General features: G+C 49.5%; 11 protein-coding genes and 1 pseudogene across 22 annotated transcripts; 7 read left to right on the top strand and 5 right to left on the bottom strand.

Annotated features, from left to right (window-relative positions):
- Positions 1 to 124: 124 nt before the first annotated feature.
- On the top strand, positions 125 to 3,373 carry LOC9652478 (annotated as a pseudogene).
- Positions 3,157 to 5,374, bottom strand: LOC9652479 (AP2-like ethylene-responsive transcription factor AIL1). Of its 2 annotated transcripts, XM_024671278.1 has the most exons (9): positions 4,954 to 5,374; positions 4,795 to 4,877; positions 4,719 to 4,727; positions 4,549 to 4,637; positions 4,412 to 4,485; positions 4,302 to 4,352; positions 4,153 to 4,229; positions 3,335 to 4,094; positions 3,157 to 3,259 (listed from the first exon to the last, which is right to left on the bottom strand). In XM_024671278.1, exons 1-8 carry the CDS (start codon positions 5,319 to 5,321, stop codon positions 3,376 to 3,378), a joined length of 1,470 nt encoding a protein of 489 aa, XP_024527046.1. In that variant the 5' UTR covers positions 5,322 to 5,374; the 3' UTR covers positions 3,157 to 3,259; positions 3,335 to 3,375. The 2 variants fall into 2 exon arrangements, with proteins under 2 accessions (XP_024527046.1, XP_024527045.1); XM_024671277.1 differs by having other exon boundaries at positions 3,254 to 4,094.
- Positions 5,375 to 6,041: 667 nt separating this feature from the next.
- LOC9633738 (macrophage migration inhibitory factor homolog) lies at positions 6,042 to 6,923 on the bottom strand. 2 transcript variants are annotated; one of them, XM_002966615.2, is made up of 5 exons: positions 6,864 to 6,923; positions 6,621 to 6,732; positions 6,348 to 6,548; positions 6,219 to 6,270; positions 6,042 to 6,153 (listed from the first exon to the last, which is right to left on the bottom strand). In XM_002966615.2, the coding sequence occupies exons 2-4, from the start codon at positions 6,729 to 6,731 to the stop codon at positions 6,235 to 6,237; spliced, it is 348 nt and encodes a 115-aa protein (XP_002966661.1). In that variant the 5' UTR covers position 6,732; positions 6,864 to 6,923; the 3' UTR covers positions 6,042 to 6,153; positions 6,219 to 6,234. The 2 variants fall into 2 exon arrangements, with proteins under 2 accessions (XP_002966661.1, XP_024527047.1); XM_024671279.1 differs by lacking the exon at positions 6,042 to 6,153 and having other exon boundaries at positions 6,170 to 6,270.
- Positions 6,849 to 9,231, top strand: LOC112345207 (pentatricopeptide repeat-containing protein At4g02750-like). The gene is made up of 2 exons (XM_024671530.1): positions 6,849 to 7,027; positions 7,299 to 9,231. The coding sequence occupies exons 1-2, from the start codon at positions 6,849 to 6,851 to the stop codon at positions 9,229 to 9,231; spliced, it is 2,112 nt and encodes a 703-aa protein (XP_024527298.1).
- A 4-nt stretch (positions 9,232 to 9,235) lies between these two features.
- Positions 9,236 to 11,463, top strand: LOC9633739 (amino-acid permease BAT1 homolog). 2 transcript variants are annotated; one of them, XM_024671105.1, is made up of 8 exons: positions 9,236 to 9,534; positions 9,610 to 9,870; positions 9,931 to 9,949; positions 10,037 to 10,253; positions 10,305 to 10,486; positions 10,535 to 10,824; positions 10,879 to 11,008; positions 11,067 to 11,248. In XM_024671105.1, exons 1-8 carry the CDS (start codon positions 9,470 to 9,472, stop codon positions 11,160 to 11,162), a joined length of 1,260 nt encoding a protein of 419 aa, XP_024526873.1. In that variant the 5' UTR covers positions 9,236 to 9,469; the 3' UTR covers positions 11,163 to 11,248. The 2 variants fall into 2 exon arrangements, with proteins under 2 accessions (XP_024526873.1, XP_002966296.1); XM_002966250.2 differs by having other exon boundaries at positions 9,237 to 9,534; positions 11,056 to 11,463.
- On the top strand, positions 11,458 to 13,628 carry LOC9652480 (serine/threonine-protein kinase AFC2). Of its 4 annotated transcripts, XM_002966251.2 has the most exons (12): positions 11,458 to 11,551; positions 11,700 to 11,859; positions 12,006 to 12,032; positions 12,082 to 12,235; positions 12,286 to 12,337; positions 12,398 to 12,512; positions 12,588 to 12,679; positions 12,734 to 12,878; positions 12,933 to 12,997; positions 13,048 to 13,145; positions 13,207 to 13,312; positions 13,376 to 13,628. In XM_002966251.2, exons 1-12 carry the CDS (start codon positions 11,507 to 11,509, stop codon positions 13,511 to 13,513), a joined length of 1,197 nt encoding a protein of 398 aa, XP_002966297.2. In that variant the 5' UTR covers positions 11,458 to 11,506; the 3' UTR covers positions 13,514 to 13,628. The 4 variants fall into 4 exon arrangements, with proteins under 4 accessions (XP_002966297.2, XP_024526874.1, XP_024526875.1 ...); XM_024671106.1 differs by having other exon boundaries at positions 12,398 to 12,679; XM_024671107.1 differs by having other exon boundaries at positions 12,588 to 12,878; positions 13,376 to 13,538.
- On the bottom strand, positions 13,520 to 15,224 carry LOC9652481 (carbon catabolite repressor protein 4 homolog 4). Its single transcript, XM_024671109.1, has 10 exons — positions 15,102 to 15,224; positions 14,967 to 15,048; positions 14,870 to 14,910; positions 14,752 to 14,801; positions 14,624 to 14,693; positions 14,447 to 14,568; positions 14,309 to 14,394; positions 14,127 to 14,259; positions 13,934 to 14,081; positions 13,520 to 13,874 (listed from the first exon to the last, which is right to left on the bottom strand). The coding sequence occupies exons 1-10, from the start codon at positions 15,189 to 15,191 to the stop codon at positions 13,542 to 13,544; spliced, it is 1,155 nt and encodes a 384-aa protein (XP_024526877.1). The 5' UTR covers positions 15,192 to 15,224; the 3' UTR covers positions 13,520 to 13,541.
- Positions 15,225 to 15,285: 61 nt separating this feature from the next.
- On the top strand, positions 15,286 to 18,002 carry LOC9633740 (pentatricopeptide repeat-containing protein At5g27110). Its single transcript, XM_024671229.1, has 3 exons — positions 15,286 to 15,474; positions 15,519 to 17,837; positions 17,894 to 18,002. Exons 1-2 carry the CDS (start codon positions 15,354 to 15,356, stop codon positions 17,834 to 17,836), a joined length of 2,439 nt encoding a protein of 812 aa, XP_024526997.1. The 5' UTR covers positions 15,286 to 15,353; the 3' UTR covers position 17,837; positions 17,894 to 18,002.
- Positions 17,865 to 20,451, top strand: LOC112345127. Of its 2 annotated transcripts, XM_024671233.1 has the most exons (11): positions 17,866 to 18,153; positions 18,224 to 18,430; positions 18,482 to 18,562; positions 18,612 to 18,698; positions 18,750 to 18,845; positions 18,916 to 18,969; positions 19,022 to 19,249; positions 19,310 to 19,938; positions 19,995 to 20,043; positions 20,106 to 20,145; positions 20,201 to 20,451. In XM_024671233.1, the coding sequence occupies exons 1-11, from the start codon at positions 17,902 to 17,904 to the stop codon at positions 20,341 to 20,343; spliced, it is 1,866 nt and encodes a 621-aa protein (XP_024527001.1). In that variant the 5' UTR covers positions 17,866 to 17,901; the 3' UTR covers positions 20,344 to 20,451. The 2 variants fall into 2 exon arrangements, with proteins under 2 accessions (XP_024527000.1, XP_024527001.1); XM_024671232.1 differs by having other exon boundaries at positions 17,865 to 18,153; positions 19,022 to 19,938.
- LOC9652482 (sorting nexin 1) lies at positions 20,376 to 22,403 on the bottom strand. 2 transcript variants are annotated; one of them, XM_024671239.1, is made up of 11 exons: positions 22,286 to 22,403; positions 22,055 to 22,189; positions 21,845 to 21,980; positions 21,641 to 21,780; positions 21,519 to 21,590; positions 21,303 to 21,462; positions 21,115 to 21,248; positions 20,993 to 21,061; positions 20,860 to 20,939; positions 20,741 to 20,801; positions 20,376 to 20,687 (listed from the first exon to the last, which is right to left on the bottom strand). In XM_024671239.1, exons 1-11 carry the CDS (start codon positions 22,295 to 22,297, stop codon positions 20,448 to 20,450), a joined length of 1,239 nt encoding a protein of 412 aa, XP_024527007.1. In that variant the 5' UTR covers positions 22,298 to 22,403; the 3' UTR covers positions 20,376 to 20,447. The 2 variants fall into 2 exon arrangements, with proteins under 2 accessions (XP_024527007.1, XP_002966663.1); XM_002966617.2 differs by having other exon boundaries at positions 22,055 to 22,186; positions 22,286 to 22,359.
- Positions 22,404 to 22,418: 15 nt separating this feature from the next.
- LOC112345128 (pentatricopeptide repeat-containing protein At2g13600-like) lies at positions 22,419 to 26,448 on the top strand. 4 transcript variants are annotated; one of them, XM_024671236.1, is made up of 10 exons: positions 22,419 to 24,050; positions 24,112 to 24,483; positions 24,553 to 24,662; positions 24,769 to 24,836; positions 24,925 to 25,048; positions 25,126 to 25,186; positions 25,245 to 25,508; positions 25,579 to 25,793; positions 25,861 to 26,059; positions 26,114 to 26,448. In XM_024671236.1, exons 1-2 carry the CDS (start codon positions 22,434 to 22,436, stop codon positions 24,163 to 24,165), a joined length of 1,671 nt encoding a protein of 556 aa, XP_024527004.1. In that variant the 5' UTR covers positions 22,419 to 22,433; the 3' UTR covers positions 24,166 to 24,483; positions 24,553 to 24,662; positions 24,769 to 24,836; positions 24,925 to 25,048; positions 25,126 to 25,186; positions 25,245 to 25,508; positions 25,579 to 25,793; positions 25,861 to 26,059; positions 26,114 to 26,448. The 4 variants fall into 4 exon arrangements, with proteins under 4 accessions (XP_024527004.1, XP_024527006.1, XP_024527005.1 ...); XM_024671238.1 differs by having other exon boundaries at positions 24,937 to 25,048; XM_024671237.1 differs by having other exon boundaries at positions 24,769 to 25,048; positions 25,861 to 25,892; positions 25,976 to 26,059; positions 26,114 to 26,251.
- On the bottom strand, positions 26,105 to 27,603 carry LOC9633742 (GEM-like protein 5). Its single transcript, XM_002966619.2, has 4 exons — positions 27,168 to 27,603; positions 27,021 to 27,101; positions 26,625 to 26,899; positions 26,105 to 26,390 (listed from the first exon to the last, which is right to left on the bottom strand). Exons 1-4 carry the CDS (start codon positions 27,538 to 27,540, stop codon positions 26,175 to 26,177), a joined length of 945 nt encoding a protein of 314 aa, XP_002966665.2. The 5' UTR covers positions 27,541 to 27,603; the 3' UTR covers positions 26,105 to 26,174.
- Between the last annotated feature and the right edge of the window lie 160 nt (positions 27,604 to 27,763).

Below are 27,763 nucleotides of genomic sequence, written 5' to 3' on the forward strand. Positions count from 1 at the left end.
AATCTCTGCAATAAGCTCTTCCTAAAGAACTTTAAACAGCGTTTGGCGCCAATTTCATGAAATTAGGGTTCTTAAAAGTAAGCATATAGAATATTCTATCTTCTCCTTAGTTTGCCCTAATGCTATGGCGGATTTGCAAGCGATCGTCTCTCAACTCAATGCATCGCCGCTCTTCTACACGATCTCTCTTCTGGAATTTAGGTTTGCGGATTTGCGCTGAATCACTGCTAGACAATTTTTTATTTTTTTTTCTTTTATTGAGCAGCCAAAAGAGTCCCCAGCAGCTGCGGCAGCTACTTGTCCGCGTTTTGAGCTACATCAGTCCCAGCCAGGTAACGCATCCATCTAAATACCTATCGATTCATTCTTCTTCCAGAAGAAATGCTTGGAGAGCGATGGGCTAGAGGCGTCCACTGCTTGCATGATTGAGCTCTTGCGCTCCTATTATTTCCCCAACATGGATGCGTAAGAAGAAAATATTTTTTTCTGCTCTTTTCGCTTGGATTCAATCGCTCCCCTAATGCAGGATATCATTTCGTCAAGGTCTATCTTCCGGGAGCAAAGACGTGATTTATCCTTTGCTCTCGTGGCTGCTTCCTCAGGTCATTTTCCATCTAAACAGTAATGCAAAGTGAGTTTTGTTTCTTCCTTTCTCATATTCTGACTTCTTTTTCCTGGTGGCTGCTTGGCTATTGTTTTCTAGATTCTGGTGTTTAAGAAGCACGTATACTTGTCACACTTTCTAAGCGAAGTGGAGATTCCTGGAGAGCTTCTCTTGGACGAGGACTGCAACATCTTGCAAGCGCAATGCGGAGCTCTGAGGGACCATTTCAAAGCCAACTATTGCCGCCTGCAAAGCCTCCAGGAAGCGCAGACGGAGAAAGACGTGGTCTCTTTGCGAGAAAACGTCCACAAACTAGAAGCCGAGAAAGAACACCTGTCTACAAAAATCTCCAAACTGCGAGCCAAGCTCCAAGTAAGTCGTTCACATCTGGTTTCTTTTTCGTCGTTCTCCTGCTGCTAGATTGTGCTTTGTTTGGTTTTGTCCAGCATGTAGCAAAGCTCGATCAAATCCTTGCATTGGTTGAGCAACACAGGGTCGAAAAGCTGGATGAGACGAACTTGGCGAACAATGTAAAGGAACAAAAGCGAGCTTTAGCTGCCGAGTCAGGTAGAAATCTAAATCATCCTCCTAGTTCCTTCCAAATTGGTCGATTGATTGCAACAATATGCCGCGCAGGGAAGCACGGGAAAGCACTGCTCAAGCTCGAGTACATGCAGGCCCTAGTGAACACACCACCTCCGCTCATGAGCGAAAGAATTGCTCAGGAAATATCAATGCTACGCTATCTCGCCGACACAAAACTTCCAAAGGTGGGGGGATTTATATCTTCCACTCCTGTTGATTGACCTTGTCTCTTCCAAACTCTTATTCAGGAGCTGGCAGACAAGCAGCGACACAAAGACGCTCTTGACAAAGTTTTGAATGCTGCCAACTACGGCGATGACAAAATCTCGCGAATTCAGGTACTCTTCGTGTTTTTCATCCTTTTTTGTTGCAATGGAGGTTCTTTCGACACAGGCAAAGCTTGTATCAGCAAACAACGAGCTCAAATCTCTGAGGAAACGAAGCTGCCCGGAGAAGAGAAACGAGCTCTCCTCCGACGGCGACTCTGTGCAGTGGCAGCAGAGTGCTTTGGTCGCCGAGAGGCTCAAAGTAGCGTTTGACAAGCTCACGGCTCTCACGGCAAGAAAAGAGCAACTCGTGGTCGACCTCTCTCAAAAAACCAACTTCATCAACGAGGCAAATATCTTTCTCTATTTGTTTACAATTTCGATTTTCTTTTTACCAACTTAGTTGCATCTGTTTCAGGTCAAAGGCACAGTTCTACGAGGAGAAGAACTCAAACAGTTTGTGGAATCACTGCGAGCGAAGAGCATCACGTACAGGACGATGAAAAAGGAGATTGACGACATGGCCACCGAGTTTGGAGTCTTGCGAAGAACGCTGCAAGTTCTCCAGCACCAGGCCTCCTCCATGCCACACCCCGTCGTTCCTGGTAAATCAAACTAAACTCACAAGGTAAGAGCCAAAGCTATGTTACACGAACTGGAATGTTACAGGAATGCTGGAAGACGTGCTCGAGTCGAGCGGCGGGGACGAGGAGCTGGACAAGGCCATCGGCACGTTGACTTCGCTGCTGGCGGAGGTCAACGAGTCGCTCCGGGAGAACAAGGAGAAAGTCGCCCCCAGGGTCAAACTCCTGCAGAGCCTGAGGAAGACCAAGCAGGACCTGGAGATCGTCCACGCGGAAAAGAAGCGCCACCACTTGGAAGTCTCGTCTCTCTATGAAAGGTCGGATCCCAAGTCTCTTCCTTTTCTTCTTCCTCCTCGGTGGAGTAAAGACCTCTAAGTTTTTGTTTCGTCGCGTGCTGGTGATGTCTCTTAGGAAGCTAAGCAGGCTGCAAAACGAAGTGGAGTCAGTCCAGAGAGAGTTTGCACGGGAAAACAAGCTGTACCAGGACAAGTGCGCAGAGCTCGAGGCCGTGGAATCGTCCTTGGAAGAAGGCAAGCGCCAGCTTTCTTTCCTCTTAAACTCCTCGCGTTTTAACCTTTAACGTCCAGTCTCCAAGGAGCAGCAGGGATCGCTAATCAGCCTCGGACTCCGTAACGAGCTCCAGCGACAGGAGGAGTTGAAGTTCACGCTGGAGCAGCGGCAGCAAAGGCTGAAGGTGACACACATCAAACTCTGTCCTCCCTGTGTAGTCGAGTCTAGGAAAAAAGCCCAGCCCACGCCCAGTCTCCTCTTCCACGGCCATGGACCTCGCCTCTTTTTAAGTTTTAACTCGGGTGCTTGTGTTGTGTGCCGCGATGTAGGACGTGGAGCAGTACAATAATTTGCAGATGGCCATGATGAAGGACCTGGTGACACTTCTTTCTGCAAAGCTGAAGCAGTACTCGTCCGCGGCCAGGCCAGCAATCTATTCATCTGTCACGGCACTTGAAACGGTAAGTCAAAAGGGAGAAAAGCACCTGTGCCTTTGGTTACCTCCCTGGTACTGTGTTGCTCACAAAACAAGCTACTTTCTGTGTCTGTATTTGTGTGAACTTCACAGGAGGCGGACGACAGGAGCCAGCTCTAATTTACGCCAACTTGATCCCATCCAAGGCGTCGCTTTTCCTGCTGATGCCGACTTCTCGTGAATGTCACTTCTATTCTATGCTTCTTCCTCCTCTCTGGCTACATTGATCTGTTAACTGCAAGCACCAGAGGCTTCAATTTAGAACGGAATCTGACCAAGTTGCTCTCAATCCAAACTGTAAATGATGTACCTGATTGATGAGGTGATTTAAGTTATGAGGCTTGTCTCGTGTCAGGAGCCAATCGCGCTTGTCAATGGCAGGGTACTGCAGCTTGATCCGTTATACGTGCTCCATAATGAGAGGCCCTGATCATCTGTTGTAGTAACTTCTTCAGCGGCTGGCTCGGCCTGGTTTTCCTGCTGTTGCTGCTCCGATTGCTGGTCATTGGAGCCATCATCTTGTCCATGGAGACTCTCGCTCTGGAGAAACGTATAAGTCTCCGGCTGGAACGAGTATCGGGCATCCGGTTCCTCGTCTGGGACGTCACTACTAGATGGTTGGTACACCTCGGAAGCAGCTAGATAGTGACCACCAACGTCCATGCTCAGTTCCTGCCCGCTCGCACCAGACGTCTTTTCGACCATTTGCCTAAACATTGATGACTGGAGCAGCAGCCCCAGGGCCGTTGGCGACGCGTCCTTCTTTTGAGCTTGGTTGCTGTTGCTACGATGATTGTTATTGTCGTGATCGTAAGAAGCGAGGCCCAACGATCCTAGTAGCGGAAGCTGCTGTTCTGCATAGTTTCCGGGTTGAATTGGTGGCCACAGTTGCTGGTTTGGTGCTTCTGCTCGGGGCATGCCTTGAAACTCCTCGCCGTCTGGTGCCACGGCCCCAGCTTTCGGCCTCAGCCAGCGAATGTATCGACTTAAGTCGAAATTGGTTACTGCATTAAGGCCTCTGTATTCTATGGCAGCCATGTCATAGGCTGCTGCAGCTTCCTCTTGAGTACCTAAATGGAAAGCATGAATGCTGATTAGCAAGATAAACAGGATCCAATTTGTACTTACTGTACGTGCCAAGGTAGAGGTACTTGTTCCCGAACACGCGACCGATACGAGCTTCCCATCGTCCATTGTGGTGGTGCCTGTGAAAGCAGCGAAAGAGACGAGAAAAGCTCAATCTAGATATTTAAATAATGACCGGACAACGCAAGCACCTGGCCACTCCTCGGTACTTTGAAACACCTCTAGAGAACCCGCTGCTTTTCCTGTGCACAGAAAAACAAACTTATAGTCCGGTCAAGACAATGCTCAACCCCAAGCGTACCTTCTTAACGACGCAAGATACTCCTCCCTTGTGACACTCTGCATCTCGTCAATGTCTTTAGCGTAGTCTGTTACCTGCACAAATTACAAAAGGCTCTTCAGCTAGTATGCAATTTGTCAAACTGAAAGGCTTCTTACGGGGAAGTTTATAAGTGTGCCCGGACCCCAGTACTTGAGGGCAGCGAGATCGTAAGCTCTAGCAGCAGCCTCTTCATCGTCATAAGCTCCTACAAGAAAAGTTCAAGCACCAAAGAACTTTAGACACACACCACTTGATAGCGAACTATAAGGGAGCAACGCGAAAGTACCTAGATAGACTGCACGCATCCATTGGCAAGTCCGAAGAAGCTGGTTATACATGTTTGAAACAAAGCTCGAGCTTACCTTGCTTGCCCTTCTTGTTTTGAGTATGATTCCAGGTACTTTTGTCCCATAAATGTGCTTCGTACCGACCCGTCCATCTGTGCCTGCAGCAAACGAGGAAGAAGAGAAACATTAAGAAACGAAATATTTGGAGATCGATCGGTGTAAAGGATATAGTACCTCGTGACACCTCGATAGATCGAGCTTCGCTTGCCAGCGGTGGGCGCGGGGATCTTGCACGACCTCTCCCTGCTGCTTGTTCCAGCCGGCCCTCTCTTTCTCTTCACCACCGGCGTCGACTGGGAAGATACCTGTGGCATTTGCTGCTGCTGGCTAGCACTGGCAATGGCCGCCAAGACCTCGGCGGAAGGATCGAATTCGAGCCTTGAATGAACGCCGCTGTGATCGGCCGTGAGAGGCGCCTGGTTCTCGAAATGATCCAGGCGCCCTATCAGATTATGCTGCTCCAGGACGTGATCGCTCTCGAGTTTCGGCTGCTGCTGGAGCCGATCGCTATGAATTTGGAGCCATCCGGTACCCAGCGCCATCGGATCGGTGGAAATTTCGATCGATCTGCGAAGAAAGAAGGGAGAAAGGAGCAGCGCCCTGGATATTTCGGGCGAAACTCAGGAAAAGAATCGAAGCACAGCACGATGAAAATCTGCCGCGATGCGCCTTGCCAATGCCAATGCCGATGCCGCCTGTGTGTTCTTCGTCTAGAATCTGTGATCAAAAGAATGAAACGGGCGAGCGCGAGCTTTGAAGAACTCGTCTTCCACGCGATTTTATACGCCGCTGGCGTGTTCTCCGATGCATCTGATCAGCGCGTTCCTCATCCAGTAGCCACATTGCCAGAGCTCGCCGCTCGGGGACAAGATCTGGCGATCTCACCACTGTTCTTCATCCCAGACAAAACACACAAAAACCCTAGCTTCCCCATTCGCGCATTCAAATAAAACTTCACTCCCGTCAGCCTCGCCCGTCGGCGTATTGGCAGCCCTGCTTCACTACGGATCGTATAATTATACGTAGCCGCCGCCTTACTTCGTCTCGTAGTTTACGGTTCCCATTTTTGTATTATAACATCGCTCTCCACACGCGCGGTACGCGCGATTTACGTTCGCTTTCACCTGTCCCGACTTACGGCGCCGGTCTTTTCACGCGCGTTACCCACAACATTATTACCACGCCGGATAGAATCTCCCGACGGCTTTACAAGCGCCGGAGGAGATACGTCCGGCGATCCAATGTGTGTGGCTAGAAGATCATAGCTAAAGATATCAAATCGTTCTTTAGATTAAAACGATCAAAACGAAGATCGCCCCGCCCCCCATTGTAGCAATTTTCTTACCAACGATACGAGCGAGCAAAGATTTATATCTAGGATCAAAGCGTAAGCGATGAAACGATCCAAGACTAGTGAAACTGAAAAGAAGCATGCATACCAAGAAAAAGTTCTGCCTAAAAAGTCGATCCATTCCAGCCAAAGTTGCTTCCCTGCAAGAAAATGGAGGACTTTAGCTTGAAATTTTTCTCTGGGAATGTTGGGATTTTGGAGGAGAGATTTTTAGAACCTTGACATCGTAGAATTTGATGTAGAAGCGATTCGGGGGCACTGCGAGCTTGGACTGGAGGAGCTCGGCTATGGCTTTGCTCAACTTCTTGTTCGAGTCGGGAGAGATTGCGCCGATTGAAACGAGCTCCCCGTATGCTGCTGGCTCCTCACTCCCTCCAAAAGAGATTGGCACAGCACCATTTATGATGATCATCACATACTGCACAATGAGCCAAAGTTACATAAAAATCGAAATCAAATGCAGAATAATCAAAGGGATTGAAAAACTCACACTCTCTGGCTTGCCAAGAACGCGCGCGACTGTCCTGCTAGCGTCCTTGAGAATATCCGATGTCGAGACGCCATCGAGCGGCACATTGGTGCTAATGTTGAGCGTCGGCATCCTGGAAGAGACGATTTAGCTAAAACCTAGCGCTGGCGAGGGATTGGCTCGATCGAAATCTCGGTGCCGCGGCGCCAAAGATGCCCGCGAGCGAGCGAGGAGCCAAAAACCACGAAAATGGATCAAACAGACCTAGATTTCGCGTCTTCCGTGAAATGCGCCAAGCTCCTCTCTCCTTTGACGTTTAATAACTCCCGCGGGCGGCCTGGATGGCCCCATCCGCTGGCTATTCCGGAGATTGAGCATCCGACGGTCGTGCCAGGTCACCACATTCTGGGCTGGTCGTTGGAGACACTGTATGAATTACATGGTCGATGGAAGTGTGGCCAAGTTCTCTGTACCAAAAATATGGATATGCGAATGCGAATGGATATCTTGAGATGCTCGAGCGTTCTTTTACCGTACGCGTGCATATTCTCCAGCATATTACCGGAGCACTTCCAGCATATATGCTGCTAGATGATGAAGAGATTCGTCCATGCAAGCTAAGCTTGCCGGGAGCATAAAGCTCCACGGTGACTCACGGCTCTTGTCGGAATGTACGAAACTGTACGACTGGATATCCAGGAGTGACCACCGCCACGATAGATACCTCGCCAACTTAATGATTGAAATGTTTGGCAAGTGTGGAAGTCCTAAAGATGCCCGCAGTGTCTTTGACTCCATCAATGGGCCCAATACTTACTCTGTAAACATGATGATAGCGGCATATGCCCAAAGCGGGTATCTTGACGATGCAAGTGGTATCTTTCTTAAAGCCTCGCAGAAAGATGCCGTAACATGGAACACTCTCTTGGCAGGAACTGCGAGACGTGGGAGTTGTTTTCAAGCGTCTAAGATCTTTGAGAATATGCCAGAATGGGATTCCTTGGCTTTCAATGCCATGCTGATGGCATATGCCCGTGCTGGAAATCTGGATCTTGCAAAGATTCTCTTTGATCAGATGCCGGTAAGAATTCTATCCTCGTGGAACATTCTACTATCCTGCTATACTGTGCACAGCAATTTGAATATGCTCAAAGGTTTCCTAGGCAAGATGCCGCAACACAATGGTCTGGGATGGAATTCTTTGTTGTTGCGTTATTTCCAGTCAGGAGTCTTGTCACAAGGTAAAGGAGCGTTTGATTCTATGCTGGAGAGAGACAAAGATTCCTGGATCTATCTCGTCAGAGGATACATCCAAGCTGGAATCTTGGAATTTGCAAAGATCGTATTACAAAAGATGCCAGAGCACTGTCTCCATTGCCTCACAACACTGCTTTCTGCCTATGCCGCTAACTCCTGTACATTTGAAGCCAAAACCTTGTTCGATCAAATGCTGTATAAAGATGGAATTGCCTGGAACTCAATTCTTTCGGCATATTCCCAGAGCGGACACCCTTTTGCCGCCAAAAGCATCTTCGATTTCATGCCTGGATGGGACACGGCGTCATGGAATATACTAGCCGTGGCTTATGCCGAGAATGGGCATCTAGACGATGCCTGGAATGTCTTTACACTGAGAAAAGAGCGTGACCTGGTGTCATGGAATTCAATCGTCAATGCGTATGCTCAGAGAAGCAATGTACACTTCGCGCTAGAGATATTCGGAAGATCCCCGGGATGGGATTCGGTATCATGGAACATTCTCCTCCACGGTCTCGTACGAAACGAGGAGTTTTCGAAAGCAAAGCTTGTGTTTGAGAGAATGCCGGAGCGCCAAATCATGTCTTGGGAGTGTGTGATTACAGTCTTTTCGAAATCCCTCTTCGACAGAATGCCCAAATGGAGTGTTCTCTCTTGGACGGCTCTTATTACCGCATATACCGCGAAAGGGCATATCAAAGAGGCGGAGAGAATCTTCTACGAGATGCCGCAGCGTGATATTGTCGCATGGAACGCTCTACTTTTTTCTTCATTACAAAGTTACCATATAGAAAAAGTCCAGAGGTGCTTTGAAATGTTTCCAAAACACGACACTCTTTCTTGGAACACTGTTCTTGCTGCGTATGCCCAAAGTGGGCATATTAAAACGGCCAAGCTTTTGTTTGATACGAGAATGCCCTTCCACAATGCCTCTGGATGGAACACTTTAATCACTGCCTATGCCCTGGCGGGTTCGCTTTTCCAAGAGATTCTATCCCTCTTTCGATCCATGCTCCAAGAGGGCGTTCGAGCATCGCAGCCCACATTCGTGGCGATCCTGGCAGCTTTCAGCCACGCCGGGCTACTCGATCCGGCAATCCAGTGCTTCCACTGGATGATCTCGGATCACTCGATCGAACCGGCGCTGGATCACTACTGCTGCGTCGTGGATCTCCTGGGCCGAATTGGGATGCTCGAGCAATCGGAGGATCTCCTCCAAAACATGCCCTTTCTTCCCAGCGACGTGGCGATGAACACGCTGCTGGGCGCGTGCCGGATCCAGGGAGATGTTGGATGCGGCGATCGCAATGCGGGAGATCTCTTGCGATTGGATCCAAAATCATATGCTCTTCTTTCAAACCTCTATGCTACTTGATTTGGAGCTTCCCAAAACGTGGGATCACCGTCCGATCCGTTGTGCTCGTTTCTCTTGAGCGGTCCGATCGATCTTGACCGTGGCGGGCCTTTGAAAAAAGAATACATGGCTGGAAAGAAAGCGTGTTTGCTGTGTGTCTCAATTTTCAATGTTTTTCGCGTTGAATCGTAGAAGAGCTATCGCAACGCGCGCCGCGCGCAAATATTTCTTGATTCGTGATTGATCTCTAGAGAAGTCAATGGACTCCGGGCAAAAGAGGCTCCAGGAGCTGGGCTACAAACAGGAGCTCAAGCGATCTCTCTCGTAAGTATACTTCATTCCTGAAATTCGCAGGGAGAAACGATTGTGATTCAATCCAATCTGTGTTCTTGCAACCAGGGTTGTCTCAAACTTCGCATTGTCCTTCGCCATCATCTCAATTCTCACAGGCGTCACGACTACGTACAACACGGGTCTTACGTACGGAGGCCCTGTTTCGATCGTCTATGGCTGGATTATCGTCAGCTTCTTCACTATGTGCATTGCCCTCTCCATGGCGGAGATTTGCTCAGCGTACCCCACCTCTGGAGGTCTCTACTTTTGGAGCTATAGCCTTGCCGGCCCCAAATGGGGGCCATTTGCTTCATGGATCACTGGATGGTATAGTTGATTTTTTAATTTTTTCTTTCTTCCTGAAAAACTGGAGTAAAACTTTTCCAGGTTCAACATATTTGGACAGGTCTGATGAGAAATTTTTCATCAATTTCTTAAGATCATCACCATTGTTTTTCTTTTTTGTTCATTATGGATGTGGAATTTGGAGTAGTGGGCGACGACCACCAGTGCCAATTTCTCAATGGCGATACTTGTCCAAGTGATTATTCTGCTCGCCACCGGAGGGCGAGATGGAGGATACTACGCTTCCAAGTACGTGGTCATTGGATTCCATGGAATTTTCTTGCTCATGCATGGCCTGATTAATAACTTGGAGATCAAGTGGGTCTCTCGCTTGGGAACGCTGGCGGTAATATGGAATTGCGTTGGTAAGTGGAGATAGTTTCACATCAGTGTTTAATTGCTTTGCGACATCACAGGAGTTTTTCTCATCACCATTTTGGTCCTCGCTGTTGCTCCGGAGAAACGAAGTGCCAAGTTCGTATTTTCGTACTTCTACAAAGACAATGGAAGCGGCATCGGGAGTAGCCCCTACGTCTTCGTCGTGGGCTTATTGATGAGCCAGTACTCGCTGATCGGATACGACGCATCAGCTCACATGGTAAAGGGATTCCACGAATCTCTCTGGAATAATCTCGCTTTCTATCAGTCTGAGGAGACCAAGTCCGCGGACAAGAACGGCGCGTACGGAATCGTCAGTGCGGTGGGAATCTCGGTCGTGATCGGCGCCATCTACCTTCTCGGCATCACATTTATCATCACAGACGTGGATCATGTGTTGAGCCTGGACAACGATGCGAGGGGATATGCCGTGGCCCAGGCGTTCTATGATGCCTTTAAGATGCGGTACGGAAGCGGCGGCGGCGGCATCGTGTGCCTCGCAATCGTGGCCGTCGCCGTCTTCCTCTGCTGCATGAGCTGTGTGACAAGCAACTCCAGGTAACGTATGTACGGAATGATTGTTCCGTGATTATTCTAACCGAATAATCTCAGGATGGCATACGCTTTCTCCCGGGATGGAGCCGTACCGCTGTCGCGCCTGTGGCACAAAGTCAACAAGCGGGATATTCCATCCAACGCCGTCTGGCTGGCGGTCGTGGTCTCGTTTTGCATGGCTCTTCCAGTAAGTAAAACTTATCTGTTTAACTTACAAGTTTTCTACACACGCAGTACTTGGGAAGCTCCGTGGCATTCCAAGCGATGGTCTCAATCGCCACCATTGGATCGTGCATCTCCTACGCACTGCCCATCCTCTTCCGGGTAACTATTGCCCGTAATTCTTTTGTACCGGGCCCCTTTCACCTGGGTAAATTCCTTGGCCTGGTGACGGGCTGGATCTCCGTGGTGTGGGTGGCCCTCATCACCGTGCTCTTCTGCCTCCCTATCGTCTACCCCGTCACCAGTAAATCCTTCAATTACACGCCCGTCGCTGTGGGGGGAGTTTTCACATTTACCATGACTTACTGGCTCCTCAGCGCCCGATACTGGTTCCAAGGGCCAGTCTCCAACCTGGGCTCATCCCCACTTTATTAAGCCCAAATGGTGCTTTTATAAAAAAAGAAAAAAAGATGCGGCGACTATTTAGGTCTAAAAACACCGAAGAACCCTAAAGAGCCTGTGAATGGAGCGGCGAGGGAAGCGGCCGCGCTCCGCCTACCGCGATGAGGTTAGTGATTCTTCGCTGGCCAAAGATCTGCAAAGGGATAGTGAGATTTCTAGAGTCCGCCGCGGGAATTAGTGCATCTAGCATTCTAAAACGTCCAGACATAACACTTGGGGGAATTTGGCAATTTTTTTTCTTTTTGTGTGTGTAGGAGGCCCAGCCCTCATCATATGTTAGTCGGCACCACAAGGAGCAGAGAGCTAACTATAACGGGTTCCATAGCGATACTCTTGCTGCTTCGCCTCCCTGGCGTGAAGATGACAAGGATGGTCACTACGTTTTTGAGCTGGGAGAGAACATTACACCTCGCTGTAATTTTTTTTTTCTTGCGTTTTTTACGTTTCTTTTACGCTATTTTTTTTTTCCTTGGGTCGAGCCTTTAGCTGCGTGATCCTTTTGCTTGTCTTGTTTGTTGCCCCGCATTCTAATGCGAGCTTTTTTTTTTTGTGTGTCGCAGACAAAGTCATCAGCAAGATGGGTGAAGGTGCTTATAGTTTAGTTTCCTTTCTCGTTGTTTACCAGAGTAAATGCAGGTACTTTTGGTCGCGTTTTGGAATGCTGGGACCGGAAGTATCAGGAGTTTGTGGCCGTTAAAGTTATAAGAAACGTCCCAAAATACAGAGAAGCCGCTCTGATTGAAATCGACGTTCTAAGAGCACTTCGAAAGCATGACAAGAATGGCAAACGGTAAAGCTCGCAACTAAGCATCATAAAGTTCTTAAAGCCTTCGTTTGCAGTGGCTGTCTTCAGATGAAAGAGTGGTTCGATTACCGGAATCACGTCTGCATCGTAAGTTTCTCGATTTTGTTTTTTTTTCCTACCATCATCTAAACTTACTGGCGAACTTAGGTGTCGGAAAAGCTTGGACCGAGCCTGTACGATTTCCTGAAAAAGAATAGCTACCGGCCATTCTCGATAGAACATGTCCGTGATATTGGCTGGCAGCTTTTGAATTCTGTAGCATGTATGCCGCGTTTGATGTTTTCGTTTATAGCTCCCGTGTTATTGATGCACTGTTGTTTGCTTCCTGTTTTAATAGACTTACATGAGCTATCTTTGATTCATACTGATTTAAAACCGGAGAATATACTGCTGGTCTCTTCGGCATACGTGAAGACACTCGACTACAAGGTAGCGCATTTTGTTAGATCGTTTCTAGTATTATTAACACTTTTTCCGTTACAGTCTGCTCGACCGGATAAACACTTAACCAGGACACCGACATCAGCTGAAATAAGGCTGATAGATTTTGGGAGTGCGACGTTTGAAAACCAGCACCACTCGTCCATAGTGTCTACAAGGCAATATAGAGCACCCGAGATCATCCTGGGTACGTTGGGTGTTTCTTTTGCTTAAGTGTTATCTTGACAAAATTATTTTCTAGGCCTTGGATGGTCGTACGCGTGTGATTTGTGGAGCGTTGGTTGCATCTTAGTGGAGCTTTTCTCGGTAAGAAAACTGCGAAGTCCATTAATCTCATATTTCTTGGCTGCTTCCAGGGAGATCCACTGTTTCAGACTCACGAAAATCTCGAGCACCTGGCAATGATGGAAAGAATTCTCGGTCCCATTTCCAGACGCATAATCGATAACGTAGAGTAAGTCAGATTTGTACTGGATCTATAAACCTTGTGGCTCATCCCACGGTGCTTTGTGCAGTAGAAAAGCTCAGAAGTACTTCAAAAACGGGAGGGAACTAAACTGGCCCGATGCAGCCTCTTCTCTCGAGAGTATCCGGACAGTGAAAAGGTTACCACGGCTCAAGGTAGTGTACACATTGAAAAATAAAAACTCGTTCCCGTTCATGTCTGTGTTTTTCCCTCAATAGGAGCTTGTTCAACTGCATGTCGAGCACTCTGCCAGTTCCTTGACAGACTTGCTCGAGGGTCTCCTTAGATATGGAGCCTCCGATCGGCTGACAGCGAAAGAAGCTCTAAGACACCCGTTCTTCAAGGAGCGAAGATAAGCTTTGGTTCGCTGGACGAGCTGCTTCTTCACGAGAGGCTGAAGTCCGCTCCTATGGGAAGATGATCGCTGGGGTGGAAATGGTTTGGGAGGCCTCCCTTGACGTCTGGAGCATCCGGCCGAGGCACCTCTAAGATCGTCTTTGGTCTCATGGACGCCGAGGGACTGAAGAAGATGTAGTCCAGAGTTCCTGTGAAGTCTGGGGTGCAGTTCGTGAACGCTGGCTCGCCTTGTGCAGCGGCGTACAAGCTGTCGAGTGGGATCGCTGGGACTTTCAAGCTCTCCAAGTCGGGCACCTTGAAACTCGAGAGCTCGATGTCGGGGCCGGAGTTGCGACGCCCGGAGGTAATATAGTTGTACACCTGAGAAGAGAGAAGACGGCATAGAAGTTTGTTCCATTTTCCAAGCTTAAATACTTTACCCGATCACCCGGAGTGGAGTTGAAATCCCCTGCGACTAGAACGACAGGATTGGAGTTGAATTCTTGAGATATCTCCTTCTCGAACTGCAAGAGCTTTGCAAGCAGGTACTTGGCTTGTGCGAGTTTCACGTCTTGCAGCGCTGGATCCCTGGGAAAGAAAAAGGATATAAAGAACTCGGCAGAACTATCTTACCAGTATAGGTGCGTGTTTGCAATCACAACGATGTTACTAGGCGCGTGATGGAAGCGAAAGGCCGAAAAAATTCCAACACAGTTCCTTCGAAAGCGCACGCGTGGATCGCTCACATCTCTGTCGTTCTCTTCCTCTGGAACTGAGAAATCAGAGACAATACATCGGCGTGTGTGGATATATACCGACGGATTCCGACGTTCTTCCGGCTGTGGTTTCATCAGGCGCGATGTCGTTATAGTCGAGAAACTGTTGTTTTAGCAACTGGCACCTGAGTAGAATGAAATATCAAACAAACCTCGCAAAATCAATCCGAGGCTAACCATTTGGCCTTGTAGATGATGCCGCAGCCATCGCGTTTCTTGCCACTTCTCTGTACGTAGATGCTAGAGTAGCCTCTGCTTTCAAGGAGAGGCTTGTAGAAGCTCTCAAATTCGTCTAGCTCCTGCAAAGAAAACGAAGAGGGAGGCTTTGAGCTTATAGAATAACCGAACGCAAACCTGGAGACAAAGGAGATCAGCGTCCAGGGACAAAAGACGCGATAGAACTTGCTCCGAGCGCGTCTTCCACCTTCGAAAGAAATGCTCGGCGATGCAAAAACTTGACAAAAAAATGATGAGGAACTTACTTCAAACACAAGGATGGCGAATGAGGGAACAGCGAACTCTTCACATAGACCTGCAAAAGAACAAGAACACAAAACGTTTTGATCGATCAAAGCTAGGAAAAAAGATTTAAATCACTACTTGTGCAAGAATGTTGTATGAAACCACTCGAAAGCTTCCAGCTGTAAAAATAAAAATTCGTGACAATGCGATCGTTTTCTTCGTTCTCTCTTCTTACTCTCTGGAAACTCTGAATTGTCGTCGTGTTCGACTGGAATAAAATTTGGAGTCCACACAAATGGCTTGGAAACCATGCTCGCCTATCAGAGAGACGCGATCAATCGAAAGCGATCGAGCCGTATCTCAAACTCACCGCAGTCGCAATGCAATGCCGATGCTGAGGACTAGATCCGCGCTGTAAACGAAGACCGGGACGAAGAAATCGGCTGCCCAGGGCGAGCATGAAGAACCCTAAAACATTTGTGTCTTAAACCCTTTAAACCCTTTCGTTGGAGCGAAGAACCCTAAAATGGAAGGTGCCCAGTGATGATAGATCATAGCTGTGGGAGGCATTTTTTCGGTAGAGTTCACAAGGAAGAAAATCGTGGCAGCAGTGGAAATATCGATGTTCTTGGACGATTTCCTTCCAGGGCGAGTGGAATCTGTCGAGGACAAATCCCCGATTTCGTCCAGGAGGAGCGATCGAAGGATGCTATCGGGGCTTCCAAGAAGGATGGCGTCGAGAGGTGGGTTCCATGGAACTCCTTGATCCTAAAGTACTTGGAGCAAGGTCGATGCGAGGAAGCCGTGAGGATGATCGAGGAGACGTGCCTGGAGGAGGAAGAGAGTGTGCCGAGCGAGAGCTTGATCGTGGCCGCTCTCAATCGCCTCTCCTCTCCCAGAATGCTCGAGGCCGGGGAGAGAATCCACTGCGTCGCGAGCTGCCTCAACCTGGTGGAATCGAAGAGGAAGAGAGTTGGAGTGGCGCTGCTGGGGATGTATGTGAGGTGTGGAAGCATCGAAAGCGCTCGCAAGCTCTTCGATTCCATGGCGGTGGAGAGGAATGGAGAGTGCTGGACAGTGATGATCTCCGCGTACGTGAGGAGGGGCTGGATCAACGAGGCACTGCTGCTCTTCAAGAAATCTCTCCTGGAAGGCGTCCGGCCAAGCGAGGGTACGTTTATCGCGCTTCTTCACGCTTGCTCGAGGCCGGCTTCTTTGGATCAAGGGAAGAAACTCCACAGGCTCTTGGAGGAGGCTGGATTCCAGGAGTCCATAGCGCCATCGCTGGCTACTTCGCTGATCAAGATGTATGGGAAGTGTGGGAGCTTGGACGAGGCCTGGAAGGTGATGGAGAAGATCGAATCTCGGGACGTGGAGCTCTGGACAGTGATGATCGCTTCTCTGTCTCACTTCGGCAAGCTCGATCGGGCATTCGAGCTGCTCAAGAGGATGGATCTTGAGGGTGACAGGCCGAGCAAGATGACTTTCATGGCCGTCTTGCGAGCTTGCAAGGATCATCCGGAAGCTCGCCAAGTTGGAGGAGTTCTTCACGGTTTGATCCGAGAGAGGGGACTCGAGTCGGACGTCGGCGTTGGAACGAGCCTCGTGAACATGTACGCTAGGTGGGGAGACCCCCAGCAAGCGCAGGAAGTGTTCTCGCAAATCGAAGCTCGCGACGTCTCGTCGTGGAACTGCCTGCTCGCGGCGTACTCTCGCTGCTCCCGGCAGGAGCAAGCGCTGGTTTTGTACCGCGAGATGATGCTCGAAGGCGTGAAACCGGACAGGCTCACGCTCAACACCGTCATCGATGTCTGTGCGAGCTTGAAAGATCTGGAGCAAGGCAGCCGGATCCACCAGCAGATCGCCAGCTCCGGGTTTGCGTCCGACTTGATGCTCGACACTGCGCTCATCACTTTCTATGGACGCTGCGGGAAGCTGGACGCGGCGTTGGAGATCTTCGAGGCCTTGCCAGCTCGAGACAACGTAACTTGGAACACCATGATTGCATCTCTCAACGATCACTCTTCCCCGGAGGCCGCCATGGGATTCTTCCAGAGAATGCAGCAAGAAGGTATGGCACCGAGCAGAGTGACGCTTCTCACCGTGCTCGGACTTTGTGGCAGCGTCGGGGAAGCGAAGCTCGTCCACTCTTGCGTGAGAGAGAGTGGATTCGAGCAGGATAGCGAGGTGAAGAACACGCTCATCACTGCGTATGGAAGGTGTGGAGGACTGGCACAAGCCGTGGAGATCTTCGAGGCACTCCCGCGGAAGATCGAGAGCTCGTGGAATGCGATGATGGGAGCTTACGCTGCGCAGGGAAAGCCGCGAGCGGCGCTGGAGCTCTTCCACCGGATGGTGAAGCTGGAGCAGATGATCCAGCCGAGTGTTTCCACGATCATCCTGGCGCTCAACTCGTGCCGGAGCCTTGCCGACGGTAAGCTTGTGATCTCTTCTATCCCGGAATCACTCGTGGAAGAGGATGGATTCGTCCAGGCGGCGATGGTGGACATGCTCGCGAGGTGTGGAAGCCTGGACGACGCCAGCGAGTTCTTTCACAAACTTAGGAAGAACAAGGACACGGTTCTCTGGACGACGATGGTGGCGGCGTTCGCTCGTCACGGCCACTCTGCTCGAGCTCTCGGCCTCTTCGAAGCCATGCTCCTCGACGGCGGCGGCTCTCCGGACGAAGTCACGCTCGTGAGCGTCCTCTCGGCTTGCAGCCACGCCGGGCTCCTCCATCGCGGCCTCCAGATCTTCGCCTCTACCGCCAGTGACTTTGGGGTCCAGTGGCGCTCGCTGGAGCTCTACGGCTGCGCGATTGATCTCCTCGGCCGGGCCGGGCAGCTCCAGGAGGCCGAGATGCTCGTCGCGAGCTCGGATTTCTCCGGGAGTTCCGTGCTTTGGATCACGCTCCTGGGCGCTAGCAAGGTCCGTGGCGACGAAGAGGCGGGGAAGAGGGCGGCGGTGAAAGTTCTCGAGCTAGATCCTGGCAACGCGGCGGCCCACGTTATACTTTCAAATCTGGCATATTCGTCCGAGCGCGACGGTGGCGATTCGATACACGTGGCGGGCGATGCGAGAAGCGCATCCGACGGCCCAGCATAAGGTAAGGTTCGTGTTTTGTTTGGGTCTTTGTAGAGCGGAGTTTACTGTTTTTTTCAGGTGTGGCGATGGAGATGGAGGTGGATCGAGAGGCGGTGCCGCGACAGCAGCGCTTGAGGTTCACGTACCGAGGAAAGGAATTCGTGCTGGCGATCACGGCGAGCTCGACGCTGCGGGAATTGGGGCAGGAGCTACAGTCGGCTACTGGGATTTCCCCGCAGACGATGAAGCTGCTGGTTCCTCGAGGTGCCCGTGGAGCGCTGGAGCCCTTCAGCGAGGAATGCGCCATGCTCTCTCTTGGAGAGTGTGGGATCGAAGAGGTTTCTCTTTTTTTTCTTTCGTTCGCTCGCTTCCTCCATGCTTACAAAGTTTCTATTGTTCGCTTTCCAGGGAAAGGTTTTACGTGTGATGGGAGCACTCCCTCACGAGACGGTGGAAGTCTCGGGAGCTTTACAGAAGGACACTAGAAGCCTTGGATTTGAGGAAGAGGAGGAACGAGCTCGGCGACGAGCTTCCTCGGCTTCTGCTACGGGAAAACTCCCTGCCGGCCCCTATACGTTTCAAGACTTTAAAACTCTTCAACTTCCTGGCGTACAGGTACTTTGTTTTTGATGGATTGTCGCTGAATTTTTGTGCTGATGTTCGTAGATGACTCCACCACCTCCGAAAGCTCTCGAGCTCTTGCATGCCTTGGCTAGTGACAGAGGCATCATCGCCATAATGAACAAGGTGCATTTTTCTATGCCTTCGGAAGGATTGATCTTTTCTTTGTTTTCAGTATCGATGGCGAGTGGGAGTTTTGAGTGAAATGGCACCCGAGGGATTGGTCGGAATCAGTCCCAAGTGTCTTCTCGGATTCAACAAGGTAAATTCGAAAGCATGGATGAAGCTCTTGTTGAGCTCCATAGTTTTGCAGAATCGCGGAGAAGAGATCTCTCTACGTCTTCGAACAGATGACTTGAAGGGTTTTCGGAAGTATGAATCCATAAGAAAGACTTTACTTCATGAACTGGTGAGATAGAGATAAACTTGATCTTCTGTGATAGGCAACCGACAAACACCCTTCTGTGTTCTATGTTCAGGCGCATATGGTACATGATGAACACGACGAGAATTTCCATCAACTGGACAAACTGGTAAGCATTTCTTCTTTTGGTTCAATCTCTTTGCTTATCCTTTTTGTTTCAGCTTAACAAAGAGTCGCTTGAGCTTGACTGGACAAGATCGCGAGGCCAAAGTCTAAGCGGCATGAAACACCAAGTTCCAGATAGTATTGAGGATGATTCAGAGGTCTTGCGCAAAGGCCACCGCCTCGGTGGAGGTTCATCTTCCGTTTTGAATGTCAAGGTAGCAGCAGCCAACGCAGCATTGAACAGACTGAAAGAAAATGCCGAAAGCTCAAAACCAGATGATAAAGTAAGCGAAGAACCAGATCCTGACGATCAAGAAACTTATAACAAAGAAATTCCTGAACAGAAAGATGGTGAACCGGATCCCGATGAAACTCAAGCTTACGAGAGTGAACCAGATCCAGACGAACTGCACGCATATAGACCAGAAACCTGGGAACCAGACCCGGATGAGAAGGAAAGTCACAGAGAACCAGATCCAGATGAGAACAAACATCACGGGGAACCAGACCCGGACGAGAAGGAAACTCTAAAAGATTACAGAGAACCAGATCCAGATGAGAACGAACATCACGGGGAACCAGACCCGGACGAGAAGGAAACTCTAAAAGATTACAGAGAACCAGATCCAGATGAGAACGAACATCACGGGGAACCAGACCCGGACGAGAAGGAAACTCTAAAAGATTACAGAGAACCAGATCCAGACGACAATGATCCAGGAGACAATAAAAGAACTAAACTTCCAGAAGATCCCAAAGAACCGGATCCAGACGATGGTCTCAGGCATGGAAGTCCGTTTCAGAAAGACGTGGAAGTGATGGAGATGGGAGAACTGGACATGGAGATCAAACGAATCAATGCCGCAGCAGCTGCTGCTAGTTCCCGGCTCGAGGACTCGATCGCGATGCTTACTCGTCAGGCTACTCCCTTGGAAGCGGCCATGGCTTTCCAAACTCTTGTGAAAATCTTAAGGTGAGGTTTAGCTTTGGTTTCTCATTTGTTTCCTCACTGTGCTCTTGCTTGTTCAGTAACGTCATGGAGCATCCAAACGAGGAGAAGTTTCGGCGTATAAAGAAGGCGAGTGAATGAAAGCGATACTTTCTTCGTTTTTGTTGCTAACGTATGTTGTTCCATGGCAGAACAATCCCGTCTTCCAGGAGCGTGTTGCAAAGTTTGCTGGTAATCAGTCTAAAGCTTGTGTAGTCTTCGAGTGTCCTTATTTTTGTTTTTACAGGAGCGATTGAGCTGCTTAAAATGGTTGGATTTGCCGAAGAAGCAGCGATGTCAAGCTTTGTGCTCAAGACCAATGATCCTGGATTGCTGTGGCTGGCACGCTCTCTCGTGACGAGCGCGCTTGGCTCTTACGTACATGGCTAGCGAGCGAAAATAACAACAGGAAAGAAGAAGCATTCTAGCACACCTGGAAGGATGATATTCTCTTCGCCTGTAAATTTTTACAATACGAGAGTGCGTTGTTCGTCTCAAGCGGAGGACTCCACGGCCTTTCCAGCGCTTTGATGCGACCAGGCGTCCAGTTGCGATGCCAAAACCTTCCAAGCCTCGGCTGTGTCGTTGGCTAGCTGGGCCTGGCCGCGAGCAAACTCGTGAAAGACGGCACCCAAGTCTCGAGTCTTTTCTTCCTGGAACCTCACCATTTCCTGCTGCATCACCTTGACGATCTCTTCGTAGCGCTTGTTTGCTTCGTCACTTTGAAGTTTCGTCTGTGAAGCAAAGTGTCATTCGTGCAAGACAACAACGATCGATGCGAACATACCTCTCTGTAGTCGATCTCGGCCTCCCCTACTTTGTCAGGCCGCACTACTCTTAGCTTTTCCCTGAGAAGACGAGGAAGCTGGATAAGTTGACTGGAAATACAGAGCATGGCTCACTTACAGGTTGATCTCTTTCAGCTTTGATGCTTCAAAGAGCTCACGTTGTTGCCTGAAGGCTTGCGCTCTATCACTCAGCACCGCCTACACAAGAAACACCCATTTAGCATTCTTTTTTAGAAAAGACGTTAGCTTACCTTGATGGACTGGACGGTTCGGACGTACTCTTTGAGCGGCTCCTCAAAGTTCATGAGCAGATCTTGCGCCTGGATGAAATGACCGATAAGCATTTCACAAGGAGATATGGAAAGCAGAATACCTGTTTTTGTAGCTTGTAGGAAAGTAACTCCGCACGGTTGCCAAGTTCTCCGAAGGCTTTGCCAAGAAGTCCCGTTTCACAGCCTCCAAGGGACTTCACCGATTTGCCAAACTCAGCCAAGGCTTGTCCCAACTCTAAAGTGAAAGTAAGTTAAGAGAGGATATCACGATGAAAATAAAATTGCCGACCGCTATGACGCTTCACCAGACGATACGACTGCTTCTGTGCCTCGCCAAGATGATCTTCAAGTTCTGTGACATAGTGCTTGACCTTTTCATACTCCTCGCTCGTCTCTTCCAGGGGTTTTTCTTTACCCAACACAACGTCCGTGACTTTGGATTGTACATCCTGTTGAAACCATAACAATGAGGACGGCATGTAAAACCAGAACTTGGCAGCTCTACCTTGAATATTTGCATGAAATCGCTGGGTTTCTTTTTGAAAACCCCCTCAGCTGTTCTTGATTTCTCAACAACCTGGAACATAGAATTACTGCACTGCATAGAAATCTAGCAAACTCACTAACCCAACTGTCTTCATCGGCTTGCAGAAAGCTTTTCAAGTCGTCACTTTGACGAAGAATCGGATGTGCAGCAATCCGATTCAGAAACACGTCTAGAGCTCTTCGTCTGACCTCGATAAACTCGGCGCTAAATCGAAACTTCTCTGCACAGTCAAACAAAGTGTAAGCAAGAAAGAGCAAAAGAAAAATACTTTCTTGCTCACTCACCTACTGCACTTTTCTCTGGAAGCGGAGGAATGATAATGCCCTTGTATCTCTCAGTTAATCGCTCGTGTAGCCACACAAAATCGCTGTATCTACGAATGACAATCTTCTCCAAGCCCCGATACTCTTGCATGTTAGTCTGAAAGGAAAAAAGAAAGAAAAAGATGAAAAGCTCTCCGGGAAGAACACATAACAAGCTTAAAACTCACACACCTTGGTGCTGACCCGATAAGAAATGTAGGCTTGTACATTGTTACCGAGCTTCACCGGATCGGTGACAGAGATGGATAGAAATGGCTGCTCCGGAGCTGGCGAATTAGGGCTAGAGGGGATGCCGGCGCTGCGCTGCTGGAAAATTGAAGCAAAAACCCTCAGATCACCAGTGATGGAAGAGATTTGGAGAGAAATCTAGCCTGGAATCGAAATTTGGGATCGATGGCTTACTCTGGAGACCATGGCGCTCCTCGATGCGTCAAAATTTCCACGAGCTGATCAAATAACCCTCGTCTAAACCTTATAAAACTGGATATACCTTCTTTCAACTGGATGGAGGATATACCGAGTGGCGCATTTTAGGGTTTATGGATCCGGGATGGAGAAATCTATCGCGGTCTGTCACAGCGCTCGCGATCAGGGAGTGAATCCCGGCGTGGGAGCCGTCCTGGCAGCGATCAAGGCATGCAAGCGCTCCAGGGACCTGGAATCAGGTAGGATGATCCACAGGGACGCGGCCAAGAACGGGGATTTGGACGCGCACCCGGCCATCGCGAGCTCGCTGATCGATATGTACGCGAAATGCGGCAGCGGGATGGAGGCTCGCGGCGTCTTCGAGAGCATCCGGCAGCGCGACGTGGTTTCTTGGAACTGCATCATCCAGGGACTGGCGCTCAATGGCGATGGTGATGCCGCGCTGGGATATTTCGATCGGTTTTTCCAGGAAGGGGGAGGCAGTGATTTGTCGTGCCGTCCGGATCATGTCACATTTCTTGCGGCGCTCAAGGCTTGCTCGAGCTTGATCGAGCGATCCAGGGGCCGTGGTGTCGACTCCAGAGCTAGATTCTTGGCTAGAATCCGGGACATCCACGCTCGGGCTGCCAGATTCGGGGAACTCTCAGAAATATTTCTGGCCAGTTCTTTGACGGATTCTTACGCCAAGTGTGGGAGCTTGGTGGACGCCCAGCTCGTCTTCGAGAGCATGGATTCCAGGAATGCAGTCTCTTGGACTGCGGTGATCTTGGGATTTGCCGAGACCGGGCAAGCAGACTTGGCGCTGGAGTTCTACGCTGCCATGCAAGAAGAAGGCTGCGATCCCGACCGGGTCACGGTTCTCGCAGCGTTAAAAGCTTGCGCTTCTTTGGGAGAATCAAGTGAGCAGTGGAGGAGTTCTCTCGGTGGTTGTCTAAGAAGAGGCAAACAAGTGCATGGTCAAGCACTAAAAGGTGGCTACGAGCTGGAAAAATTCGTGGGAAACGCCTTGGTGGACATGTACTCGAAGTGTGGAAGTATGGAGGATGCAAGGCGGGTGTTCGACGCTTTGAGGAAACCAAGCGTGGTTTCGTGGAGCTCGTTGATTCTGGGCTACGCACGGTGCGGGCAAGGCGAGCTCAGTTTGGATTTATACTCGAGAATGCGAGGTGACGGATACGTGCCAAATGCCGTGACTTATCTAGCTGCGCTCAAGGCTTGCGTGAGCTTGGCCGAGAGAGCAAGTGGTGATGGTGGTGACAGTAGCAAGCCGGTTCATGGGCGAGAGTCCGAGGACAAGGTGCTCAAGAGGAAGTGGCTCGAGATTGGTAGAGGTATTCACTCGCAAGCTGCCGCAGATGGTCTCGGACGGGACCTCTTCGTGTCAAATGCTCTCGTCGACATGTACGCGAAGTGTGGGAGTGTGGAGGAAGCACGACGTGTTTTTGACGGCATGACGGATCGTGATTCGGTCTCGTGGACAGCGATTATTCAGAGCTACGTCCAGGTCGGGGAAAGCGAGCAGGCTCTACGACTTTTTACACGCATGAGAGGAGACGGGTTTGTAGCGGACGCGGTGACATTCGTGGCTGCTCTTAAGGCCTGCGCAAGCTTGGGAGCGTTAGAGAAAGGAAGAGAGATTTATAAGGAGCTTCAGCGAGCTGGATTGGACAGGAACACCTTCGTCTGGACTTGTCTCATCGATTTTTTCGGCAAGTGCGGGAACATGGTCGAAGCTGAGCAGGTATTCTTTTCGGTTCCTAGCAACCACAAGAACTTAGTTGCCTGGAGTGCGATGATGGCAGGTTACAGCTCTCAAGGAGACACCGACAGCGTGCTTGATTTGTTCGAGAGGATGAAGAAGCTGCGGTTGCAGCCGGACGACGTGATCTTCCTCTCGATTCTGAGCGCTTGCAGCCATGCCGGACTTATCGACAAAGGGAAGTATTTCTTCACAGTCATGAGCTCGGAGTATGGGGTTTCTCCATGCATCCAGCACTACTCGTGCATGGTTGATCTCTACGGTCGTACTAATCAGTTGAATGATGCAGTGGCATTGGTGAGGAGCATGCCATTCGAACCAAATCATGTAATATGGACGTGTTTGCTGGATGCTTCTCAACGGTGGAAGAATGTGGAAGTCGGACAGCTTGCCTTCGAGTCCATGTTGAAGCTTGGTAATGTCGGTGCTTCGATTTATGTGACGATGGCTAACATATATGTTACTGCTGGCATGTTGGACGAAGCACTTCGAATTAGAACTATGTGCAGCGATTCCATTACACAAATGCACGAATCACGACTATTATCGACATAAGTCATCCAGAGATAATCGAGATCCACGATTTGAAACAAGGTATTCTTTTTCATGGACGAGTGCCATTGCTTCCTGCCTATTGAAACTCTCCGTGAAATTGAAGTGAAATTGATCGAAGAAAAGATACTGACTGACGTTGCTGCAGAGAGTAAATCTAGAGTCACCACACCCGACAATGGCATTATGTTGGCCACCACCACCGTAGCAAGCCTCGTGAGTTTTCTCAAATCCTGCGTACATACAATGCAATCAAAACAACTTGAAAGTAGACGGTCTCACCATATTTTCCTGGCTCTCGAAGCACGTCATACAGGAACTTATAGCGGTCGGCTATGAAGACGGTAGCTCCTTTGGTAATCGCCTCCGATTTAAACAGCGCTTTCTCCAGCTTAGCACCACTTTTCACGGTATTCTGGTTGAATGAGGTACTTCTAATCCTTTATGCTAACATCTATCATTTATTGACAAACATGTTTTTTGTTTTCTTTCTTGTGGTTTTTAGCCAATTCACCATAGGTCTCATGTTCTCATTTTTGAAAGACAGAACATATGATCTTGAAAGAGTGAGTTCTATTTACCTCTATAACTTGGACTAACTTGTTCACCACTGGATCAACCCAGTGGTGGATGATTTCGTCTATTGTTGCAGAGTTCGTCCTTATGAGACGATTGTAGTCATTCCCACCGCCCCCGACAACGACCAAGCTCTTCTCAAGCTCTATACCAGAGCAGTTTTTTCTGTAAGAATCGAACCACGCAGTTTCATTGTCAAACGATCCTGGCACGAGAGTGGGTACCCCCCTTTGGTGGAAGTAATCCAGGCCTAACACCGTTCTTCCAACGAAGGCAAAGTTCGTCCCGCAAGAACAGCCATGATAAGGAATTGTTGGTTTTAATCCAAGCTCTTGTGCTGCAGCGTTCATTTGGCACTGACATTTTGTTTTCTTTGCTCTAGATCGGTGTGCTACTTACCTATGAAATCCACCAGTACGCCACCGTTGGTGAATCGGCCTGTGGGACACCCGGGATTCGTGACACCATACGGACTGGGTGGCGTGCCCGGGATCGTGGATGCAAAGTTCCCAGTGTCGTCCAGGGAGTCTCCGAGAACGTACATTGCTTTGAAGCACCTAGATATCTGTGCGGAGGAGCCATTTGAGACGCGTAGCGGTGAGCAAAGATCGCATTTTTCTTGAGCTTCGATTACTAACCCGTAGCATTGTTTTACGAAAACAAGGTATACAAGAAAGCGAAATAGACGCCCCTGAGGTTAGATTTCAAGCACTTTTCTGCTGATTTTTATATTGTTGCGATGCTCATGCCTGCGGCATGTTTATATCATCCGGGGGAAGTTCCAAATGCGTGGAACATAATGGTGCCAAATCGAATGATCATTCCGAAGGTATTGTTAAACCGAATTATCCGAAAAACACAAGGTATGTTTTTCCCTGCTTAGATTCTCACACACTTTGGCAATTTGGTTTGTTCAGTCCACACAAAGCTTTAAAAGATTTCACATCACATACAGATTTATACAAATGGTAGACGCTTTCAAGCGTTGTACTGTGGTCTAGGGGAAGAATCCCAAGACCCATTCGGATTGTTCAACGCCAGCTGCAAGTTCTTCACACCTTTGTCGTAGTTGACAAACCCCATGAACCAAAACTCATGGTTGTCAACGGTGGAGAGCTGGATATACTTCTCCATGGGTTTCTGTGGATTGGTCGAGGGATTGACACTCCTCAGCTTGTCCAGAGGCATCACCAGCTGCAAAATGGACAGAGATAAGAAATGAAAGATCTAAACGAAAGAAAACCAGGGAAAATGGAAGATTTAAGAGTAAAACACTGCCATGGAAAACTAAGAAACTTGAAAGGAGGAAATGCGCGAAGGAAACCCCAAACAGAGGAAGAAACAAGCCAGGGTGAAATAAGAAACTCGAAACAAAGGAAGAAACACGCGAAGGAACCAAGAAACTCGAAACGAAGGAAGAGACTTTACCTTGTAGTAGCTCATGGCTTGCTGTCCCGGCGAGGGATAATACGTGAGCGGTCGATCGCTGGAAAACGCGATTCTACGGTTGGAGATGTAGAGAACTCCCGGCACCGGCCCCGTAGACGTGGAGAGATAGCACGCGTACGACTTTCGGAGGCGTTCGTTCTCCTCGGTACCGAAAGTTTGCTTGAAGACGTTCTCGTATCCCCCTTCCGTGAAGACCTTGGTGCCATGGCTGAGCTTCCCCCACGCGGTATCCGTCATTGAAGGACCGGCCTTCACTGTTGCAAAAGATTAAGAAGTGTGAGTTTCTTCACTGGCAAGTAAGCTTTGAGGCTCATGGAAGATCCACCAGAAGGAACTCCAAGATCGCTGTGAACTTTAGACTCTGGAAGAACTTACAGTGATTCCATACGTTCTCGGCCATGCCCTCGGCCTTCTTTCCCCATTTGTTCAAGATCTCGAGGATAGACTCCATGGGACCTGCGATCACAAGGCTCGATCGATCCAACAAAAAAGGAAGAGATCAAACTATGAGAGATCGCTTACTCTTTCCTGGAGTGGATGGGATGGATGCTGTCTGGACGTAGGGACTTCCAGCACCGCCACCGGCTCTATTGGGATCTCCTCCTCCTCCGCCGACCTGTGGCGAGACATAGCTTCCCGCCACTCCGGGCTCGTCAAATCCCTTCCCTTCCTTCAATTCGGGGCGCTGGGACATGGCTGCTTGCTGATTACCCGGATGAGCGCTAGGGTTCGCTGGAGTGCCCATCACCGGCGCCTCCTCCCACTGCGTGGATTGCTTCGCTTTCTCGCCATTGCCGGGATAGACCTGTGGATACGACACATACGGATCGCTGCCGCCACGCGATTGAGCTTGATCGTAGCTGGGAGGCTGCTGTTGCTGCTGCTGAGTCGCCATAGCTTCTATCTTCCTCTCGCGTTTCTTCTCGCCTAAAAAGCACCACTTCAAAAGAAATCGATCAATCGCAATGCCAAGGGCAAAACTATATTGTAAGAAGTGAGCATTACACGTGGCTTGCGCTCCGCGTATGCACGCGTTTGCTCCACGTGTCACCAACACCTTTGCCCTTGCCTAGCCCTAAACATTTTGTAAACCCTAAAAACAGAGTGCCCATATTAGG

Source organism: Selaginella moellendorffii, unplaced genomic scaffold, assembly GCF_000143415.4.
Source record: "Selaginella moellendorffii unplaced genomic scaffold, v1.0 SELMOscaffold_7, whole genome shotgun sequence".
NCBI lineage: Eukaryota > Viridiplantae > Streptophyta > Lycopodiopsida > Selaginellales > Selaginellaceae > Selaginella > Selaginella moellendorffii.